This window comes from Branchiostoma lanceolatum, chromosome 1 (assembly GCF_035083965.1).
Source record: "Branchiostoma lanceolatum isolate klBraLanc5 chromosome 1, klBraLanc5.hap2, whole genome shotgun sequence".
Lineage (NCBI taxonomy): Eukaryota > Metazoa > Chordata > Leptocardii > Amphioxiformes > Branchiostomatidae > Branchiostoma > Branchiostoma lanceolatum.
The window spans coordinates 26590501-26613912 of record NC_089722.1 but is presented as its reverse complement, the minus strand read 5'-3'; the positions used below and the strand labels follow the sequence as shown (position 1 = coordinate 26613912).

The 23412-nt window shown below is 42.8% G+C and overlaps 2 protein-coding genes across 3 annotated transcripts; one reads left to right on the top strand and one right to left on the bottom strand.

Moving 5' to 3' along the window:
- Positions 1–514: 514 nt before the first annotated feature.
- On the bottom strand, positions 515–22851 carry LOC136445452 (somatomedin-B and thrombospondin type-1 domain-containing protein-like). The gene is made up of 4 exons (XM_066443498.1): positions 22125–22851; positions 10706–10891; positions 3070–3154; positions 515–2681 (listed from the first exon to the last, which is right to left on the bottom strand). Exons 1-4 carry the CDS (start codon positions 22366–22368, stop codon positions 2396–2398), a joined length of 801 nt encoding a protein of 266 aa, XP_066299595.1. The 5' UTR covers positions 22369–22851; the 3' UTR covers positions 515–2395.
- LOC136445444 (protein adenylyltransferase Fic-like) lies at positions 3877–8075 on the top strand. Of its 2 annotated transcripts, none has more exons than XM_066443474.1 (8): positions 3877–3998; positions 4240–4312; positions 4698–4876; positions 5457–5559; positions 5949–6068; positions 6349–6504; positions 6866–6901; positions 7033–8075. In XM_066443474.1, exons 2-8 carry the CDS (start codon positions 4240–4242, stop codon positions 7986–7988), a joined length of 1623 nt encoding a protein of 540 aa, XP_066299571.1. In that variant the 5' UTR covers positions 3877–3998; the 3' UTR covers positions 7989–8075. The 2 variants fall into 2 exon arrangements, with proteins under 2 accessions (XP_066299571.1, XP_066299581.1); XM_066443484.1 differs by having other exon boundaries at positions 3927–4060.
- Positions 22852–23412: the final 561 nt, after the last annotated feature.

Below are 23412 nucleotides of genomic sequence, written 5' to 3'. Positions count from 1 at the left end.
GTGAGTTCATCCTAACCTTACATCGGTCATGAAAAAAGTTGGCATGCGGTACTGCGATTAGGGTTTTTGATTCAGAATCAGAAGGTTCTGGGTTCGAATCCTTACCAGGTCCCAATGCTGTGCCCTAAGAAAAGACACCCAACTCGACTAAGGTGAGAATAAATAGCTAGCTTTGGTTAGGGACGTCCTCTCAGATGAGACGCGAAATGGTAGCCCCGTGTTTAGGGAGAGTGACACATCGAGCAAATTAAAGAACCCACCGTTGGTATTCATAAGAGTAGAGGACCATCGTGTGGGGAATTAATCAAACCAATCAGTCTGGTCTTTGTACAGTCTTACGCAACTTGTTTTTAACAAAAACTGGTGTGTCACGCCTTTAGTTTTTTTTACCTGTTATGCGGTAAAAAGAAAACAAGAGAATTGTAACAAGACAGAATTTTGTAACTCAACAACAAAATTACAAACGATACTCAAATATTTCTAACATTGAGAAAACATTGAAGAAAATAGTGTATCATTGTTCGGTTACAAATATTTATTAAGTGATAATATACAAGACATAAATATACGGCATCCATATACAACATCATTGGTACACAACATTATGCGCTTACGGTGCTAGATTATCAAATGATCAAGGGAAAACACACCGAAAAGTTCTGGCATGTTAAAAACATCTTCCGAAATTCAGAGTTGATTTAAGTTCGCAGAAATGCAGTATGTTTGATTTTCTAGTTTCTCAATGCTGAATTATGGGAAAGACTAAAAAACGAACGCAGATGACTGAACTCAAATAAACATCAACACACTACAAAAGAAACAGTTATAAAGCCCTGAGTATACATGTCAATGGTAATTGTTGTTGTCCTATTTGGGATGGAATCCAACTTGTGCATACAGAAATAAGGTTGAACGATGTTTAAAGAAAAACTTCCACGTTATATTCTATCCTGCCCGTAATGGAACTATGAGAGCCAATTCGTAACCCAACCCAACCCAGTACTACAGTTAATACAAATTTCAGTATTTGTATAAATTCTTACTTCTACAATGTACATGAGTGCAACCATATACAGAACGAATACACAGTGCAATATTATTCTCGACTTTAAACTTAAAAAGAATAAATACAAGTAAAACTTTTCATTCTCTAAGCTAATTCGGAGTTTAAATCAAACGTATGTAACATATCCGAACAGTTAAGAAACTTATTTGTATGCTTACATACAGGATACACGAATGAAGCAACAACAACGTATTCAATTATTTCGTAACCAACTAAATAGTTTTTTCTTTGAATCTACTTGTTCATTCGGAGTGCCATTGATGAAGTCGCAGATTATCACAAAATTGCTTACTTAACATAGATCAAGCGACTGTGATTTCACGTCAGTTATGGCTATGTTTTGGTGATTGTATAACCTCGAAGGAGATCTAGGGAGAGGAGTTTATAACGTTTTTCTTGTACGTAGCCGACTCTCTAAACAGAGATGGCCAGAAAGACTTACAAGCTTCGTAAATTTGGGAATTCCAATCCAAGTAAGCCCACAAAGAAAATGACATTCAAAAGCGATATATGTGTTACAAATACAAACTTACAGTGCTTGGTTGATCCGTGTACAAAACTCAAGGGGAAAGATAATTAAGTGAACCATGCCACATTTTCACCTTCCTTTCAGATTTTCAACATGTAAATCACAAATGATAGTGCAAGGATACTTAACGTCTAACAATCCACTTAACAATTGTATAAAGAACAGGAGTTGCAGTAATACCGTTTGAAAATATAGATGTAGTCGTGCTCTCTTACACACAATAATAGGAATAACACTGAGCAATTCTGGTCCAATTCATATAAATTTTTTTTTGAAAACGATAAAATGGTAATGGCAAAAAGTTTGAATTTATATTTGAGAAATTCTTCCTCTTTTCATACACCTATTATTCAATTACTCAGAAAAAGAACACTAGCATTTCCAATTTTAAAAGCACCCAGGAAATATGCGACGTTTTGACTCTTCACCATATACCAAGAAAAAAATAGCACAAAAAAAAGGAATTCAAATTCAAACGTTTTGGTCAGACACAAGGAAGAGTTATTCACCGATACGGATGTACGGATCGGTCTTCTTCAGGAATACTGACCCACTCGACTCTGACACGTGACTTTCTTAAAATATCACGTGGATTTCTGAAAACGTCACGTGACTTTCTGAAAACGTCACGTGACGTCAGAAGTTGGTATTTTTTTCCTCGTGTCGCACCAAAGGATTGGATTTGAATCATGTGATCTACCAACGCAAATGGGTTTTTATGCTAATAAAAAAAAGAAACATAAGTGCTTGTCAAAATTTATCGATAGAAATCACACTTTTTGTTCTCGTTCGGAATGGTGTCACACGAATAGGAAGTCCGTGCCGGGTCTGTCGCCGCAGTTACAGTCCTCTCTCTTCTCGGCACGCAGCCAGGAGCCCTGGCAGCCCGTCACGCCCATGGCCTTCCACAGGGTCGAGCCGTCGTCCACGCCGTCCCCGGAGCAGCGGCCGTTCCTGTCCATGGCGGCGGGCTGACACTCCACACACACCGTGGAGCGCGGCTGCAGCGCGTGGGTCCACTGGCCCGCCTGCCGGTGTAGGATACAGGTCGTCGGAACCTCGTTCATGTAGAAGAACACGCAGTAGCTGAAACAAATGAAGATATAACACATTAAATCAGGGCAACGGTTTGTTTTAACGTCTTTCAATCTGTATCAGGCTGGGAATTCGCCATCTGGCGAAATCGCTTGGGATTGCACCAGAGAGAGTCTAGCCGTGCATGCAGGTCCAGGGTGCCTTGTGCTACAGGCAGAGCGAGGCAGGTAGCCCATTAGAGTTCCATATTGGCTTTGACCATTAAACACTCATTGCTTGTATATCCCTTTCACATGACACTGACTGCATAAATAACTCAGGATACAGAATCTCTAAGATAGTCGCTAAGACTGTCACGCATTTAGAGGATCAAGATCGAATGGTATAACGTTAGATCAGGGGGTAGAAAGTCTACAGTTGCGATATGTTCCTTATTTACCTCTTCCTATTGTTGATGACTCTTTTGGGTCTGAAGTCTGGGTACTGGTCACGGCTGAACTCAGCTGGGGTGAGTAGGGCAACATCTGCAAAAGAAATAAAATTGGAAAAAGAATAAAGAAATAGATATGCACAACTAACAACCAGTGTCTGTCATATATTGGTACACAAGCAATCTTCACGTAGATACCTGGGGCTGATTAAGTACAGTGCGGACAGACTGAAATATTAAGAAAATCCAAAATAATCATCGAAGTCGATTGGTACATCGGAAGTATTTGTTACTTTCGCTAGATGTCACTGAACATGATTTATTTCGCGCTAATGAGAAAATGGAATGTTTGCGGTGGTTTTAATTTTGCGGCAGTGCTATAGTCACATACTGCTACAGTAATGGGCAAAAATGTTCGCGGTGGTTTTAAGTTCGCCATAAAACAGTCGCCGCGAAAACTGCGAACATAAATTCACCACGAACATTTCTGCATTTATATGGCAAGTTATGCGACATATCGTCACTCGGGTTGTCTTGAATCCATGAAACTTAAACGACATCACAAATTCACGATCACAATCGCCCAGATGTTAGATTCGCACAACCCCCGGGGTCTGACGTCGTTCGCCTGTGTTGTCCGCACGTGACAAGCCGATCACACGAGGACACACGACTGTACCCATATCCTGACCATGTTCATACCGCTCCATCATCTATCCAATAGGAGAGCTTCTTTCAGCGCTACAGCCCCGTTTTCACGTACAATTCACGAGACTTTATTTGCACCTCTGTGACGCTGACCAGGCTTGGAAAGAACGTGTATTTGCATATGTTCCTAAACCAAATAAAAGTTTCCGCTTGTACGCTTGATATAGAATGTGAAAACAACGCAGGACATTTATCCACCAAGCTACAACAGTGACCATAACGTCTCAAAGGTAGTTAAACTAGTATCCTGTTTTCTTAGTCTCTTTTCAAGGAAACCGGCGAGTTTTAAAGGGTAAGTTTAGCTTGTTATACCAGGTAGAAAAACAGTACAATAGTGATGTGCCCTTTGTTTTTATGGCGAACGGTTCTTTCTTAGAAAATGGAACAATATGTATGCGTAACATCGTTATCCATATGTTGACAAAGAAACTTTTAAATCTAAAGATTTCTGATTTTGTGAATTTCTTCAAGATGGGACACAACAGAGAAGTGTTCCCGTTGGTTTTCGCGGTAGCTGTGAGTTTTGTGTCAGCACAGTTTACAGGTGAGACATTAATTTCGGAGTGCCTAGTTTACATATTGAAAAACAGTGCTAAGATTATTGTAAGGGGAGTCCTAACCGTATTTAATCAGAGGCTAACAAGAGGTTATCGTGACACAGAAATAAAAATCCAACGTTTATTTATGTCTCAAACTGCATATTTTTGGCGACGCCTCATGGGCGAATAGGGTAGCAGGCCTAGACCTAAACGTATAATTTGAATGAGTCAAATGAGCTAAGCTAAGAGTTTTCTTTCCAACTTGACTTAGAAACAAACAAAAAATGTATCCTTATCTAGTACATTTTGGCGACACCTTTAAGTCTCAGAATGAGGGGTGACTCATTATTCTAAATGATTTATTCATTTTCCCCGTTATTCATTTGTCAGGTGAGGGTGCCAGCTGTAACGGCCACCCGTCGGGAAGCGTGTACGGGAATGCCGACGACTGCAAGACCTATCATACTTGTCTGGACGGAGTCGAGTACTCTGCTACCTGTCCAGACAACCAGTTGTTTAACGCCGGGAGTCAGACATGTGCCGGTCCGTTCAGCGTGTCCTGTGACTTCGTAAGTATTGCTGATAACCAGCGTTAACTTTGTGTTGAAACATAGGGATGAATGGATGATTATCATCATATCTTGTAGCTCCAGTCATCATAGGGGTGATTACCCGCCCTGAGATGTATATGGTGTTACGTCATAAGGCATGGTCGTTTCGTATAACCACCGAATGAACCACCGAGTTCGCCAAGCGAGGTGGTTCATACCATCGTTACTAAATTCATGTGTTACCCCGCTCAAAAAAATCTGTCTATATCAGAAAGTCCTTTGAATCAAATTTAAAAAAAAAACAGCATCCTGTCATGCAATCGTAACGTTACAAACAATTCAACCAATGGTAACCTTGAAATAAGTGGTCAGTATGTGGAGTATCAATGACCGGTGGTTATGGGGAATGGAGCCTTCCCATTGGTCGACTTCATCCGGCTATATGATAATATAGCAACATATGATATATACCAGTTTTATACTTCCACAAAGAACGTCACGTTATATACCATTTTTATACTTCTTCAAAGAAAGTCACGTAGAAAATCATTTTACAAAATTGACCAAGGTAGCAACTTATTTAGTTCATCTTCTATAGTGTGCCAGCCAACCATGCAAGAACGGGGGAGTCTGTTCCAGCGGTTACACCACCTACTACTGTTCCTGCCCGGAAGGACTTGGCGGAAAAGACTGTGCAAACGGTATCGTTGTGACCTTTGCTAAATGATAATGTTACTTATGACCCTTTTCAGACAAACTCTAGACTGCTGAACCTTCAGTGGTGCCATAAGAACAACACATCACACGTTATCATTTGAATAACAATTGAGCACACAGTTTTTCTTTAAAATATGATCATATATTCATCTGTATGCCATTGGATAAAACTAACCATATGTTATATTCATGAAATAGACATTTCGGTCATTATATTTCAAAACATGGCATTCATGGATTTAATGAAAGCATTCGAAATATTGGGCTGCAAGCTGTCAAGAACTTTTGACGGCGATCTTTTGTGTGCATTTTGGTTTGCATATCGGATCCGAATTGCCCTAAAGACTAAGCTATGTTTAACCCCTATATGTAGCCTGTGGATTGGACGAGTTTGCCTGTGCTGGCGGCGGCTGCATACCGAGTAACCGGGTCTGCGACGCCGATCCCGACTGCCCCGACATGAGCGACGAAGTAGGGAGGGACGACTGCGACGGTAACGCCTCAGTCATATTTCCAAACCGATGCCCCGCCGGGTAGTTTACGGACTTCTTTTTCGGGCGGGGACCCGTGGTACTGCTATTGGCTACAGGTTGATTTCAAAGGTAAAGGTAAAGGTAAAGCTAGTCCCGTAGCCCTTGTGAGGCCCTATGTTGTTATCCACTGTGTCTAGGGCATGGTATGGAGTCTGATGTAGTCATCCACTCCGGCCTGACAAATTTTCTTGACCATCTAGTAACCCTTTGTGATGCGTGATCTCGCTTCATGGTTTGCAGTTATCTGTTCGCTGACTACTCAAGATTACGATGCCTACACCTGCCAGCATCAAACTACGTCAACTGCGGGGCTCACGAAGAGGGGCGTCAAGTCTGAAACCACGACAACTGTGCCGGTTGAAAGCACAGAGACCACAGGCCTCACCAAAAGGACAAGTAAGCCTGGTTAAGATCAAACACAAATTGTTTGTCTGATCTGAAGAACTAGAAGCGTGAGAAGTCCATGTTTTGATGAAGGAGGATACATATGTGGCCGAGCAACGTCTTTGCAAAGTTAGCATAACCTGCCAAGTTTCCAAATGGATTGATTTCGTCTACGCACGTGTTACGTAATGCATATATGGCAAAGTTGGCTGACCCATGACGTCACATATGGATCTAACACTATGCTTTGAGCACCATGCTTTGACATTATGTATGTAAGTTCCGTGCCTGTTGCATAGGACGCGGATGTTTACAAAGCAAAGTCAGTTATATAAATCTGAAACTTTTTATTCTGTTTTTCTTTAATGTACAGATGATGAGAGTCCGCCAAAGCGAAACATCCCACCAGGTACCCTCCAGTTTCATTTCTTTTAACCTGAATACGTTAATTTTTTCGCATTCAGGAAAAAAAGCCTCAAAGATTGTGTTTTATTTGTATATATATATACATATGGAACCTTTCCTTAAATCTTTCAACAGAACAACAGCAACATTCCGACAGTCGTCTCCTGAGCGCTAAACGTGCTTTGAAGTCGGGACAGACCCCGCTGGCTAAATCCTATCTGGAGGAAGCCCTGCTCTTCAACCCCTACAACGACGAGGCGCTGACGACGTACGGAGCGCTGGTGGAGTCCGCTAGCCCGCGGCTCGCCGACAAGGTGTACTCCCGGGCCCTGCACCACGGCGGCGGGAGCATGGCCGCACGTGCCGCCGCCGGACGGGCTAGGCTGGCGCCGGTGCTGGGGAAGGAGCTGCGGGACCGACTGGACAGGATCGACGCCAAGATGGCCCAACTGAAGCCGTCAGACATCGCCGCCTTTGTGGACTGTCTCCTGGTGCCACACGTTCTCTATAGTAACAAATCTATGGAGGCTAAGCGTAGGGGCGATGAGAAAGACGGCTTGCTATCAGTTCTGAAGTACATCCATAGCCAAGAGAGTGCGGAAAAACCCCTTGAGATCCATCGCAAGCTGACCGAATTCGACCTCAGCATTGCAGGCAAGGTGCGCACATCGCAGGTGTACATCCCGCAGGTCTACACTCCGCCCAAACCAGAAGACGCTGCAGACGACATGGCCGCTTTCGTCGACTTCCTTGAGAATAGCTCCGCGCGCAACATGCATCCCATCGAGCTAGCCGCGCATGCGCACCATGAGCTCGTCGCCATCCACCCCTTCCAGGACGGCAACGGCCGCACGGCGCGCATGCTCGCTAACGCCATCCTGATGCGGGCGGGCTACCCTCCTGCAGTCTTCACCAAAGGCGATAGGAGGAGCTACACAGAGGCTCTGCGCCTGTCTGACGTCTCAAGGGCACAGGGAGAGTTTCAGGGGAGGGCCTTCGCCCGTTACCTAGCAACCCTGGTAGAGAGATCCGTGGAGATGATTCTCAATCAGCCAGACGACAGTCTCTTCTCCATCTGTGTGGATCTTTGAAGTATCCTTCCTCTCCCGCCATGCCCCCCGTGGGCACTTCAGACGTCTGAAGTTGATCGTGATCGAATAAAATCATTGCAAAATGAATCCCCTTGGTCTTCACTATCTTTATGTCAGTATCATTTATCATTCTCTATCATTCTCTATGACATCAACATTTCGTATACCATTAAGCCTGTGTTAATGACCCCCACTAGGGGCGGTATCCGTCGGGCCGGAAGCTAGGAGCGCGATTTAGTCAGGCTAGTATACCATTATGTATACTGAGGATGAAGAAGCACTAAAATATGCTTGTGCTGTAATGCCCCAAAACGTTTTTAAAGGATGCGCTTTACCCTGGCTACCGTTGCAGGCTGTGAAAGAAGTGATTTTTTTTTTATTACGAACGAAGATCAACATTACGAAGCACGTGTTACATCTCTTCTCTCTTGAAAGCACGAGAGAAACTTAAGATAGAGTAAGAAAATACGTTCCAGTGACAACATTGAACACGTGGCAAGTTTCAACCTATCGTCAAGGGAGGTAAGAGGTGCTTACATCTGACACGCAATGTCAAGTTCAAACGGTAGGAACAGAATTAAAGAGGACATAAAACACGACTAGAATTCTAGAACCTTCAAGTACATGTAAATGTACCAATGGCTTAGGGAGGGCGTGTTAGATATCTAGTGTTTAGTTTAACCACATCATCAAGACTTCCCCTAGCCTGAGTATCATCCTGTTTAGTTACAGGCTCTGCCTTCACAGAACAATGGACCAGCGACAGGGACCAATCAGCGTGCCGGCCAGAGTGTGACCGACTACAGTATTTCCAGACTAATTGAATGGCAGCAATCTCAGACTGTTCTGGCAGAGCCTGTAACTAAACAGGGTGATACTCAGGCTTGACTTGCCCTCCCCGTGCTCAAATTCAAAGTGTCGTTTCTTCAACCGGTTAAGCCACCAGATTCTTCGTACATTATTTTTTTGTTGAAGGATTTTCAGCAAGGCTATGAGGAAATCGACTGTAGAAAATGATGTACGGCAACCTTTTCAGTCAACAGACAGCTGAATCTTGTAAAGTACGACACACCCACAAATGTCCTAAGAATGTCTTTAATCTGTTGTCGTAGACCTATCTATCATACGACGCCAGTGATCGGGTCTTAGTGCTTGTTTGCGAGCCATAACTGTAGCAGAGTGCCTAGTATGTGCTTTCCTGTATGCTATGTTTTTCCATGTCCAACGACTAACACTGCCATGCATTTTCCTTACACTGAGTTCCAAGTGTGGGGTAGTCCGACATATACCGGTAAAAAACGCGGTTCCCACCAACTCGTAAATGGTGGCCTGACACGTCTACCCGTCAGTGGGGAAAAATAACATTCCTTTCCAACTACCTCAAGCTTTTAGACTTCAACTTGTGACACGCGCGAGGGAGTTTAGAAAAACAACTCTGGTAATCTTTTTGACTTCATGCATTAAAACATACATGTGTTGGCAGGTACGCCATGGAAAGCTTAAACAGACCTGTACCCAAGGCTTTCATGTCAGAAAGTTTGGATAGAATTCGAATGTTTTACGGAGAAAACGTCGACACTTTGCCATCAGGAAAGGTTCAGATTGTCATAATAAGTTTGACAAGATGATACTGCTATAATTAATGATATTTTAGTAGGGGAAACGTTCAATATTACAGTAGATAACAAGTGTTACCTTTCATGTAAAACAGCGTGATAAGCAGACGATTCTTGTATTTCCTGTTTCTCAACGATTTACTGAGATATACATGTACTTGCTTCTCATTTACGAATGCTTCACTTTCAGATTTATACGTGATGAGAATCACAAAAGACGTGAACTTGACATTCAGTTAAGTACCCAGTTCGCAAGGCTCTCTTAATGGATTTTGGCTCCCGGCAAGGCTGCGTTTAAGAGGTTTGGCAATGATCGCCCGTTGCTAGGCGACGGTAATCTCCACTACCCACGCACTTGCACTTGAAAGCCGTAATGTACAGTTGTAACATACCAGCTTCATGTCCAATGGTGTGTAAAAGCTGTTTTACTCTGTTAAACGATCACGGCTGGTTACAATTCAGTCCAGTCTGAGAGGGATTGAAGTTGAATGTACAGCGTAACCTCTTTATTGGTTACAGGTTTTTCGTAGCAAAAGCCTGTTTTCTTTTACCCTTGGTTCAATGGGCGCCGCCATATTGAAATGTGGCGTCATAGGTTGGCATGCTGGGAAATATTCGACATCAATCTTTATAGTTCATAGCCTATATTGCAAAAAGCAAGGTGCTGTAAACAATATTGATCGAATCATTACACGAATTTCTAAACTTGAAATAGTTTCATGTCACTTTGGTCGTACGCTTGAAAGTCGGAAGATATTTGACTGTAAGGGTATCCAGCAATTCGTATTTACTTGAATTATTTACTTGAAGAATTGTTTACTTGAAGTTCGCATTAGTGTACAGGTGTGTGTGGCAAGAAACCGCGATATCATTGTTGATTGGTCAGAATTGAAATTTGAAACGGTTATGAGGTCGTTGGTGAACATTCTCATGCACTTAACGTTGATCATGTAACTTCTAAGATAGATAGTGAATACCCATAGTTTCCATTAGCACATTTTTCGCTGATAGGTACACATTACTACAAATAGATTGCATAAACAAACAAACAAACAGACAGACAGACAGACAGACAGAACAAAAAAAAACAGTGATGAGTACCTGTGGCTGGATCACATGTCCGCGCGTCCCATGCGTAACACCCTCGTCTCTCCACCTCCGGTGGACAAGCCTTCCCGCCGTTCTTCGGCTCTTTCGTCACCCGTCGTCGCCGCTCGGCAAACCCGATGTCGCACGAACTGGTGCAGGCGGACCAACCCGACCACTCCCCAACCTCACAGTCCACGGCTGCATGGGGGAAAGAGATAAACGTTATCCACTAGAAGATTCCAGATGAAGTGAACAGAAAAAAACTGAAAAAAGGCAATTTGACACACTGTTTGAAACCATATCAAGCGACATCTGTGAAAGGGACACCGACCCAGAGGTGCTGCCAAAATAAAATGTCCACAGTGCAGAAAAACACGTCTTTACTTGAAGACCAATTTCATATGACTAGACTATCACGAGGAAGCTGTCTGGGCAACCATTGAAAATTCATTTCATTGAGTAGGTAAGCACATCAGTGTGCATTTTCAGTTTTCTAATTCTAGCTTCCATTGGAAAATTGACCTATGACATTCTATGTTTTTCCAAACAATGTGATATAACCCTCCTTCAATAAAAGTGCACAATAGATAGTTGCATTGTCGTTCAGCATTGTCTCAAATGAACAACATCCACATTTGACATCCTAAGACATATGATTGGAAGATGAAAACAGCCTTATCCAGAGAAAGATATCTTGTCTTCTCCCATTTCTTGTCCTCCAAGGACCTTGAGTAAAAAGCTGAGCTAGCTTGAATCTTGTCCAAGTACTCAAAATACCAGGAGTTTTAAACGCCTACAGCACGATGAGTGCCAATCTTCTAAGCCTTTAAAGCAAACCTTCTGCTTACTGTAGAATTCCACGCATTCTCCATTCACTTATAGTTTTGATAAACCAACGGGGCTGTCTAGAAACCAATGGTGTTTCGTAAAGAAATGGAGAGAAAAGATAAAAGACAAAAAGTCTATGGCAGATGATGTCATTTTCATATCGAGATTTTACTTCATTTGAGTCACATAGCAAACCGAGGCACGACCAATTTATGTTTGTGTGTGTGTGTGTGTGTGTGTGAGTGTGTGTGTGTGCGTGTGTGTGTGTGTGTGTGCGTGTGTGTGTGTATGAGTCTGTGTGTGTGCCTGTGTGTGTGTCTGTGTGTGTGTGTGTGTGTTTGTGTGTGTGTGTGTGTTTGTGTGTGTGTTTGTGTTTGTGTGTGTGCAGCTTCGGTTGACCTATTTCTTTTACGTAACTTAGCAGATCTATATATATGCTTTTGGCTCATATTGTGGGCCTGGTACCAGATTCTGTAAGTCTTACAAGTTAAGGATATTCCCTGCAGTAGCCATGCCCTGAGGGGGAAACGTATCCATTGACATTGAGAGACGTGTGAAACTAGCAGAATAGACCTACAGAAACACCAAGTAAAGCAATCATGTAAGATGAGTTCCGTTATGCAACTGGCCTTGACTAGGATGGCCGCAGGTCAAGAACATTGCTGATGTCATTTTCGTTAGGCAGGTGGGAGTTATCTGTCAGACATCTTACACCAGAACAGGACATCTGGCTTGTTTCATAAGTAGAAACATGCCTGTCTGTGTACCATGCCCCCCTCGCCACCGAACCCTTCCCTGATCCCGTTTCAGACGACAAATGGTGACAAACGAGCACAATGACAATATTTGAGCATGGCCGTATCAGACGAGGTCCGTAGTAGGTTTTCGACACAACAATGTCGTCTGATAATGCAAATTAGCGACACGCCGAACTTTATCAACATCTCCATTTATCCTGTGGGAACATATTTTGAGTGACAAGAAAATTCTGACGTACCACAGAACAGAGCTATCATGTCTGAACAAATTGCCTGACATCTTTCAACCACAGTTAATTTTTCAGCATGTAAACAAGCGACATAGATATCACATCCAGGGGGGCAAGATATCGTCTGCATGGTATCTTAATTTCGAACAGCGGTACTACACACTTAGATGTTGCTGTAATCATACCTTAATGACCTTTCTAGTGTGATAAAGATTGTTAAACATTTACACAGTACCTGCTTGCAAGATGTTTTGCTCGAATGCCCCGTTCACATTTGGGATTTGTTACATTTACTTTAAATCTGAAACATGATAGATTTTGTGAGTGTAAACGGCCCAAATTGGAATCATAGCGGATTCGTCATTGACAACATTGAGGTGGTTTGACACGGTTTGAAAATTATCGGTTTGAACTGCATTGAACCACAATCTAACTTAATAAACCCAAAAGTGCACGGGGTCTTAGTCTTTGAATATCACATCATCAAAAAGACCATGGAAAGCCATGCTGCACAGGCTCTGGTTTCCAACATGGTCGGTATTTACCGTATTTGAGGCACGGTCGTATAGTAAATCATTAATAACAGACGCCGATAAATAACACGTTGACCCGAGGTTACATATGCCGCGTATGCAAATTTAAACAAGAAACAGGCGTCACAATATCCGTCAAAACAAGTAGGGGGTGAGCAATATTTTTGTAGATAAAAAAGTGGCATGAAATTTGATGATTGTGCTGTTTTTTTAGCCTTTTAGTTGGTAGAGCTTAAGTTTAATACATAAAAACGTTTTTAAAAAACAAGTGACGGATGTCGAATGCACATGACTATTGCACTTGGACCTGCTTTAATGTGCCCCCCTCCCCAAGTTTTTTTATAAACAATGTGCGCCAGTGGTATTTTACACAAGACAATCAAAATCGTTTATTCTGGACTGTAACTCTTTTGAAATGTTGAGTTAAGGGCAGTGGGTTTTTTGTTCCTATGATGTTAACACATGCTTCAAATTGGCCTACAAAATGACCCAAAAATTCTTCAAAATGCCAGTTGGTTTGTCATGTCAAACATGTGAAGCGTGTACATTGATTGAGAAACCGGTCTAAAACAACGTTAAACTTTCACCGTATGCATATTCTCCAAACGTAAAAAAATAATAATGAAATTTCACTACTTCAAATTGATAGTATCGTAATTAAGAATTAACGTTCTGCCATTGATGTCGTCACATCTTTAAAAGATCTTTCGCGAGGCAGTTATAAACTTCTGTTGCTGCAAGTTCTCGACAAAAACACATGTCTGTGATACGTTTGTCCTTGGGGTAGTGACATTTACAAGCAAACAGGCTGTCAGGTTCAAAGGTATCTGAAGTGGACTTTAACCAGGGCTTGACGATGTATATTTCCTCTGATGAAGGCTTCTGAGATGCTGGACAAAAGGTCAAGAACCGTATGTCGAGTATGGAGGGTTTCTTGCTGACCTGTCTGACCTTTCTACAAGAGCAGGAGTGGGAATGGGCTATTTTTAACTGTTTTTATCATTTTCGTTCACTCTTCATCTTTTCTGCAATTTATGAAACTATCTTTTCTGCAATCTATAAAACTACCCTTTCCACAAGAGCAGGAGTGGGAATGGGTTATCTTTAACTGTCTTTCTCATTTTCATTCACTTTTCATCTTTTCTGCAATTTGTAAAACTATCTTGATGAATTTCAAGCATACGCCTTGCCGACAAGCATCATTTCAGCACTTGAACAAGGTTTTCGTATGAAACTACTGCGGCATATTACCAAGTACTCCTTTATCTTATATAGTTCATATTGCTTATAACCGTCTGATCTGAAGTGATATGAGGTCAAGGTCATATGATAAATGCACTTAGTCCATCAGCAAAAGCCCCGAGCTATACATAATTCATCGATATTAATGGTATAGGGATTAGAATAGCTTTTAAAACTTGCCTAAATTTTTCTTCCATCTTGCCTTCTTTGCAAATGTACTGTACACATTGAGTTGAGCGGTTTTCATTTCGTTGGAAAAGAAGAGAAATACATGTACAGCATGACTATAGCATGTCCACAACAGAAGGTATGAAATTACATTACAGTACCATTGAAAGCTGCTAAGGGGCCCACAAATTAGAGCGTCTTCACTGCTTGCAATACCCTGCCACATATCAAATATCATCAAGAGCCAACCACGGAAACTATACCAACCATTGTCCACATACATTCACATAGCCACCAAGAATAATACCTCCTTCACTGTAGTAACCAAACGGTGCACATAAAGCTATGTAACACAGACAAATGATGACTCCTGTGCCATTTGGCTATCAAGATCGTATCTTCGAATTCCTCGTGAAAACTGATCTAGAATATTGCCTAAAGTAATTCACGAACTACAATGAATTAAGTAAGACTGACAACTATATCTGGGTGCCTAATGCTGCAGGTGAGATTATGTAGACTTAAATTTATCTTGATAAACCAATTAGACCTTACACACGTGAGAACAAAATGAAACACTGGGGTCTTTCTTTGTAGAGAAACGACAGGAGTCAAGTTGATCCTTTCTCCGTGCCTTTCTGACATTTTGTTCTTCTAGTTAGAAATACAACCGTCAGACGTTCTACCCCGACAAGAGACCTATCAACCTAACGAGCGATTACTGTCGCCGTAACGGTGACCTTCGACCTTTTCTCCCACAAAGCTCTCGTTTTATTTTCTCCGCTTGACTACAATCACATTAACCATGACGTGATTTGTTGTTTCGTGAAAGTTTAGTGAGCATTCCACGTACGTGGCCGCCATCTTGGGCCCCCAAGGTCACGGTAAATGCCGGTGACAAATCAGACTAATTGAATCCCTTGTCTAAAGGTTCGGGCAGATGGCCCTTATTTCCTAGTCCATCTGTTATGTAACATCCCATTGGTAGACTGGCAACATACCTCTGATCTTGACACCACGATATACAATCACTTTTAGAGCTCAAAAATGTTTCTGTCTTTATGATTTTAGAAACGTCTACGTAGCAAGGATGAGTGTTCGGGTGGAGGTAAAGTACTCATCAATGATACAAAGGGCATCTGGTCATACCAATCTATATTTAGCCAACATGTGACTCATTCCTTAACCGTTAAGTGCTCTGAGCGTCTTCAACAGTCTGATATATGAGTACACATAGCCTTACATGTGAGAAAGGGCAGACAGACATGGCCTGTGGACGCTGTAAAGATTTAAGCACACAAACATCCATCTGACAAAAAAGTACACGGGGTCTGGCTTTCTTTAGCGAGGGCTAAGTTTTCTACAAGTCATTCTGTAAGTGCTTGTGGTCTTTCCAAAAATACGACATGGTCTGATTCGGTCGTGATAATTGAATCAAATGCTTCAACACAGCCATTGACGAGCCGGAATTCAATCTTCTCCAGTCCCCATGACTGCACAGTAACTCAATAGGCAACCATTCAATATCCACTTAGGTCCGCCAATGATTAAGAGGACTCCGATGCAAATGAGAGCTTAATCTATGTCACCTACATGCTTTCAGCGTTGACGCGTGGAGAAAAGACTGATCATTAGATTTCGGACACACCTCAAGGTTTCTTTATACACTGTACATCAAGATAGCAGAGCAGCTGATTAGTACGACCTTACTAGGGTGGCCGCTCAGGTTGGCCCTCAGTGTGAAATGTTGACGCAATGGAATGATAGTCCTGACACGTGCAACTCAAACCACCCACCACGCTATAGACGTTGTCCTTAGATCAGGCGACACCTTTTATCTTGGACATAACTGTTGCCTACATATATTCCCTTGTGTATTTTTCAAGGGAACTGCTGAACGACAAGTTGTCAGATTCTTTAAATAGATCTTGAGAAAGTTGGTGCTTTTCTGTGTCATTCTGATGTTAACAGGTCCCGAAAGGGAACCTTTAGGGACGCGCCAGGTTTAGATTAAAGAGCCGTATAGTTTTACTCCGGTGAGCATCTAAAGCCTGCTAAAACGGCTTCAGTGTGGAGAATGAGGTGACGAGTGACCGGTCCAGTATCACACGGAATGACGTATCAGTTGTACACGGTCTTACAAAATGGATCATCTAGATACACGCCTGTCGCGTTAAAACAACCATATATCGGCTTTGTAGGCTATTCTTACTCGGGTGGGAAACGAAAGCAATTAAAATGATGTTGGTGCAGATTGCAGAAAATGGGGTGACCGTTCAACCATCACACGGAAACACTCATCGCCAGTCATGTTGGTCCCAAAAGTGAACCTTTAGGTACACGCCAGGTTGTGATTTGCCGTATTTGCGTCGGGTGGGCAGCAAAACGCTACCTAAATTCATGAAACGGCTAGCGCTCCGTTGATAGAATGAGTTGACGTGTCATGCTTCACACGGAGAAACTTATTAGTCTTATGTAGGTCCCAGAAATGAACCTTTGGGGACACGCCATTTGCAGTTAAACAATCGTATCGGCGTTGTATCCTATTTTCACTCTGGTGCTCATCGAAAGCCTCATAAGACGGCTTAGATGGGGACAAGGAGGGGACGGGTCATGTAGCACACAAGTAGCTCAGAGTCTGTTTCTTCAGGTAGACAGGTATGGCGTAGTTTACATAGGAACCCCGAGCAACGGATGCCTGAGGACAACAAGCGTGCAGGAATTCCAAAGAAAAGACACTTTAGGTCCCAATCGTATCACAGAACCCAGATTACATGTAGATATCGTTATATGACATTGAAGGTACGTCGGCCACAACCGATATCTATTGACAACTTGGAGTATGTGTTTAAAGGTAACGCCCCTTATTCTAAATTATAGGCTACTTGCTTTCAAATTCTGCAATAAATTTTGATGAATTGAATGCAGACAGCGCTACTCAAAGGTAACTATAAGAAACTTTAATTAAGTACTCAACGGGCCGTATTACGGAGCAAAGTGCTGTAGAGGAAAACGTAACGCTAAATGGGGAACTGTTTGGGAAGCACAGTTTGCTTCTAGATAAGACTGATAAACAAAGGGATAAACATCTTAGAATGGGAAGGAACGGTAAACACTAGCCGCAACTGGAACAATTCAGGGCGTCGCCCATAAACCTTAAAGATGGTATAGAACGAGTACACCTGTTCTTTGTAAAATTAAACGCGCCCTTCTTCGTTTTTGTAACAAGAGCAACTTTGATAACTTGACTTCTGGGTTAACGCTGTTTCGCCTTTTAATATGTCAATAAATGTCCAATGAAAAACCATCCTTCTGATGGCCAACCGACTGTGTCCAATGAAAAACCGTGTGACATCTCTACTTAGACGGGACGTGGTAACGTCTAATTTGACGGATAGGTCACATGCATGTAACCCTGAATTCTGTAGCGTACTCATATCAAGTCGCCTCTTAATAACGGCACTGATTTACACAAAGCTTACGCCTTCTGCGTGCTTTTTCACCTGTCTTTTAATAACAGGTGCGTGTTTTGTGTAAACTCACCTTTGAAAAAAACGTGACACAAGAGGGACCTGTTTCCCCTATGGTACATGGCTCCCGTCATGCACCATGAGTAGATAAGGGTGAACACAATGCGATGGCCCAATTGGCGTACTGTTTTGTACACAGACCCGGGGAACACAGTAAATAGTGAGAAAGAAAAAAAGGTTTCTAGGTAGGCTGGCTGCCCTCCCCTACGCAGACAGGGAAGCTATCTGGCGTTCACATATACTTGTTTTGCTCCTATACTTTTTTCTGGTTTAGTTTTATGGTAGTAAGATCATAAATACCATGCTTGATCAATAAAGGTCAAACAAGGTGACCCACACGTTGCCTCACGCCCCCCTCCCCACATTGCATGCCGTCCCAAGTGGAGGACAGATTTGCACATACCATGCAGGCACGGGCCGTTATCGTTGACAGGCCTCGTTGGCACGGATATGTTAATTACCGAAGAGTCACTTATTGTTCAAGTCACACACAGCTGCTAACCTGTTTCTGTGAGATTTTACAGATAGCAGCACGGTGGCACTTTTTTTCACGAATGATTGACGGAAGCACGACGGGAGGAAACGAAAATTACCGATAATCACCGAGTGTGTCCGAAGAGAGGATAATTAGGTCAAGAGGGGCAAGGATGTACGGATGGTTTTCAAGTTGACCCCGAACTCTGTTTGCAGTCTCCAGAGCTCGGCAAACAAAGATGGGGATTGTATAAGACGTTACGTGTACCCCGAAAGGGCGGAGGTCAACTTAAGTTTGTTGGGGGAATTTCTCCCAGTGTTCATATCGCTTTCAGGCGAGGGGTTTTCGGGACTTCTTCAGCGTTTGATACAGAAAATGTCACGCCGAATAGTTTTGTGATATTGTGCATATCTGACAGAGCATTTCATTGTGTAGATCTACGTTCTATTTCTCTAGTCGTTCTGAACACTACATCGTTATAAGTTTTGGTATACTGTATTTATTTTAGAGCTGCATGCATATTCCTAAGAAGACCCATTATCAGTTACGTGCGTATTTTGCCCTCTCATGTTTAGATTAGCTTATAAGAAAATCCTTGTCTTTCAACAGCCTGTTCTGTTAATATCACTTCCTATAACGGAGGCACGTAGCACTGAGCACGTCTTACTTTGGACAAATCGTTCAGAAACCAGAAAAGCACTGCTTTCAAGAATAACGCTTACTCGACGAAACCCCTAAGTCGTGTTGATTCTGGGATAGGGCCGTAGTCATGACAACTGAGACCACAGAAACGGTTCTGAGCGTTTCTCGTGGAAACACTGTCTTAATGGGATTAAAGGCATCTTTAAGGAGAAATGAATGAGTGACGTGCGCAGAGCCAATAGATAAAGGACAGGGGGTGATCAAAGGGTGTTGTGTAGGAGTTGGGGGTTGAAATGGGTTTACGTAATCTCCAAGCAGATATAGAATCCGGCTCCGCAGTCTCCGTGTTTAACGTTTGTTTTTGTATGTCTTTTCAGAAGTGCACTTTTTTTACTTTTCGTGGAGCACACTTTAACACACAAAACAGGTATAAAACTCTGAGACAGGACTTTACATTTGACTTCAGTATGGCTATTTCTACATGACAATACGAGTATGTATCAGTTATGCAATATAGTATCTAAGCCCACTCCACTATTTTCCAGTGCTACAGTAGAAGACGATAGTGTGGAAATTTTGGAAGATAATACTGAACAATGCGAAGAATCATCTTGCCATGGGACATGGATGGGAATACATGTAATCCTAATGTATCCAGAATACGTTACATGCTTCCATCTGCAACATAAAACACTACACGCTAGCCTTAACAGCAATGTGAGTTCTTTAATCCCACAATACTATCCTAATCGCGGAAGGGCTAGAGTTGCTATGGGGTCTTAGGGAGCACATATCTAGGATACCTTCACCAAGTAAGAGTTGGTGAAGCATATAGGGACTCTCACATTGAATAGCGTGTCCTACTTATTTTCTGCAGACGCCAACATCAAACGAAGTCGCGACATGTGAGCTTTGGACAAAAGAGTAGGTCAAAGCTCAGACTTTGGCCTGTACCGGTGTACATAAATAACAACGATTGTTCATGTATAGTATAGTATAAGGACTATGTAGGTACTCCATTTGATTAAAATATCAAAGATCTTTTTTGCTCGTTTCTTAAAGCATCGTTTTGTAAAAAAACGCAACATCTTATGATTTTTTTTTGTGTTAACTTTTTTTTCAACATTCCTCCCCATCCAAAGCCGTGTGCTGTAGGTTGTACGCACATTTTCTGTCATTCACACGACCCGACTATTTGACGAAATTAGATGGTTGGATGCCAAGCTTTCTGGTGTGAACATGTCTATACACAGTCTCTAGTAGATCTAATAGGTAGTTTTCCCTCCACAGCTATTCAGGGCTTGAGTCCCTTTACACACGGCTTGACCTTACGCAAGGGGTGCTTACCTCTTAACCGCGTTACCATAGCAACTATTGTTTAACACATTCCAGCATCTCTCCGCATAAAAGCCCATCTGTATTAATCTAACACGTGATCTTTAAGTGTTTTCAGTTCTGCAAGCACTCTCCTTTGCAAAGATCCCCCTTCCCCTTCACGCCCTGCCCTTGGGGATTTTGTGTTTACCGCCATTGTGACCGACAGAAACTCAACGGCTTTCATATTTCCTCAACTGCCAGGGAAACGGTGTAACCTATAAACTATGGAGCCTGCTATCCAAATATGTGCCAGAATAACAAAGGCTGGAAGAAACAGGGCGATTTTTCCTTCTCGCTTCTTTGTACAACGACATCTGCATTTTTTGTCGGAGAGCACTTTTATCAGAAGGGGCGTTACTACAGCCATACATTACACACAATACTTCGCAGCTGTTTTCTCCCAATACGACGTCAATATTTGCCTCTTTGTTTCTGTGTGCTTTTCTACTTGACTTCTTGGTTCAACTGCTCGTTAAAAGCTTCAGATGTTTTTCTTCTCCATAACTGGTAACGTTAACTATTTCTCTCCCCAGTCCGCCTTTGACTCGTGTTTTGCACCATTGTGTTTTTTTAATACCGCGGTTTATTGTTCGGTTGACCCTTGGAACCTTTGTCAATGAAAGGCGGGAAAATGGACTGAAAGGTCTGAGATACGGTAACGAGCAACTTTGTGTTTTCTAACCAAACGCTTGAAATGCTTTTTTCGGAGGTCCTTCCCTCAGTCCGGTTGTAAAATGAAATACAAGCGTCTTGCTGTGCCATTGAAAATATGTAACGTTATCCCCTGCGCACAAAGCAATGTATGAAGCTTATAACAGTTTGCCAACAGAAACAGCATGTCTTTAGTTGATAAGAGGTGGATTGTTTGCTTAGCTCTAGGCTAGTGTTCGCTGGAGGTTGAGAAAACTCTGTAAATTGGCTCTTCTCCCAGTAGTGAGATATGTAAATGACCCCTATGGCCTGTACAGGGTCTTTGAGAAAGTCCACGTGTACGTTGAGAACCAGAGGGGAAAGTGTCGTCTGATTTTGGTCAGAGTTGGAAAATGTCGTCTGATTTTGGTCAGAATTTGCACACGACTGTTTAGATTTTGGGAAATCTTACGGGATAAGGAGATATACAAGTTTCAGCTTTTCAGCTGAGAGGATATGTACGTGGTTTCGTCGTGTGCTACATGCACATGCTCTCTGGAATATGAGCCGTCTTTTAAAGTGGGTCGAACAAAACGTCGAAATAGAAAACGCCCCTCTTCAGAGCACTCTGTTACGTGATATTTGGTACAAGCATTGAGATGAAATAGAAAAGGTAGAGAAAAGGTCCTTAGACTGAGATATGGATCTGTACCACTCATATGGCCTGGACTAGGCCCACCTGTGGGGTTGCCCAAGCGGTAAAACCTTTTGTTCACTGCCCGGCCCAGTCATTAGATCGGATTAGACCACATAACACAATTAATAGGGGTAATGAACAACTTGATGATGTGTCCTGATTAGCAAGCTAATAACCTAGGCTGTAGCCAAGCTTTCCATCTGGCCAATTCCTCTTTGTTTACGTGAACGCCCAGGTAATTTTCCACACCATAAACCCCAACACTTTTAGTAATCTTTTTTTATGGTAGGTAAATGAGGGAGGGGGGTAGGGAGTACTTACGGATACATGTCCAGCTATAGTCTTGGCAACAGTCTTGCTGAGCGGTGCAGGCTTCGTCGCAGTAGCAGGGGCCGTAGCGATTGTCTGTCCTGAGGCCGTAGTTGTGACAGAAAGCGTCCCGTCCCGTGCAACATTGTGGTTCCGGGCGGTCTCGACAGTCTCCGTGCACGTACCGTACACCGCACAAACACACCCACAGTACAACAGCAACAACGGCAAATCCAACGCCGCGCCGGTGAAACATCTCTCTTCCGGGTTGGTACGGTACGTGTGCGCCTCACACTACTCACTCACTCAGGATCTCTCTATCCCAGGCTCTCTCTCTCTCTAGCTGCTTCACGAAGCTTTCATCCCTGCCCGCCGGCTCCGTCTGTTGTTTGCCCGCCCAATCGAACAACTATTTGCAATCCATCGGTGCGAGCTGACAACGGAGACAATACGATACCAGGCCCGGGACAGTCCTCTCTCTCTCTCAGCAACCTGTGAACGAAGGATGGATTTTTTTTTAAAGCGGCGAGCTACTACAACTTCCCGGGGCAGTCCAAATTCCGCTCGACCTACAAAGCCGTCAATATGTGCTGTACTACTGTGTACCGCTGCCACATCTGTCTCGGCGGATTTCACCGCTACCTCTCAAACAATTCTGACCCGGGGACAACCCCAGAGAGCGCGCCCGCCTTTCTGTTCCTAGCCTCTCGCAGCGCGCTCAATCCCGCCTGTTTACACACACAGAGTACGGCCCTGAGCCAATGGGGGCGGGAGCACCCCCTGACCAATGGGGGGCGGGGAAACGTCATCAGGTAACGACCGTAAAATAAAACACCTCATTCGTAAATCATTGGTCCCTATGGTAATGTGATCATTCAATGAACCAATGGTTTAGGCTAGAAAAACCTAGAACAAAGTAAACAGAAAGAATCACGTAGCGAAACTGTGATTTAGAAGCTCATACACAGATGTATATAACCACCTGCTATTCATAAATCAGCCTATTCTACTTCAATCCATAGATACATACACAACATCATTTAAGATATATGCGTCATACCCTATGTGAATTAAGGTAACCCTAGCATATAACCCTAGATATATAACGGACCCTGCGATCACACAGTGATCTGAGATGATCGTATTTGTCACGAGAATGAGAAATAAAATCACGGAGGGCAAAAAATACGTGACAAAAAGAGCTTCTATAACCAACCAACCCTCCGCCCAACCGTCTGCTTTGATAAATACTTAATAATGACGATTGGTGATTCGTGGATTTAGATTACAACTCAAACGC

What these genes read in the sequence shown, in the direction of transcription:
- LOC136445452 (XM_066443498.1), bottom strand. Translation starts at nt 22,368, where the DNA reads ATGTTTCACCGGCGCGGCGTTGGATTTGCCGTTGTTGCTGTTGTACTG. An exon ending in CTATAGCTGGACATGTATCC is followed by an intron (nt 10,892 to 22,124) that starts GTAAGTACTCCC and finishes TCCCCCATGCAG; the next exon opens with CCGTGGACTGTGAGGTTGGG. An exon ending in GTCATCAACAATAGGAAGAG is followed by an intron (nt 2,682 to 3,069) that starts GTAAATAAGGAA and finishes CATTTGTTTCAG; the next exon opens with CTACTGCGTGTTCTTCTACA.
- LOC136445444 (XM_066443474.1), top strand. Translation starts at nt 4,240, where the DNA reads ATGGGACACAACAGAGAAGTGTTCCCGTTGGTTTTCGCGGTAGCTGTG. An exon ending in TCAGCGTGTCCTGTGACTTC is followed by an intron (nt 4,877 to 5,456) that starts GTAAGTATTGCT and finishes CATCTTCTATAG; the next exon opens with TGTGCCAGCCAACCATGCAA. An exon ending in AGGCCTCACCAAAAGGACAA is followed by an intron (nt 6,505 to 6,865) that starts GTAAGCCTGGTT and finishes TTTAATGTACAG; the next exon opens with ATGATGAGAGTCCGCCAAAG.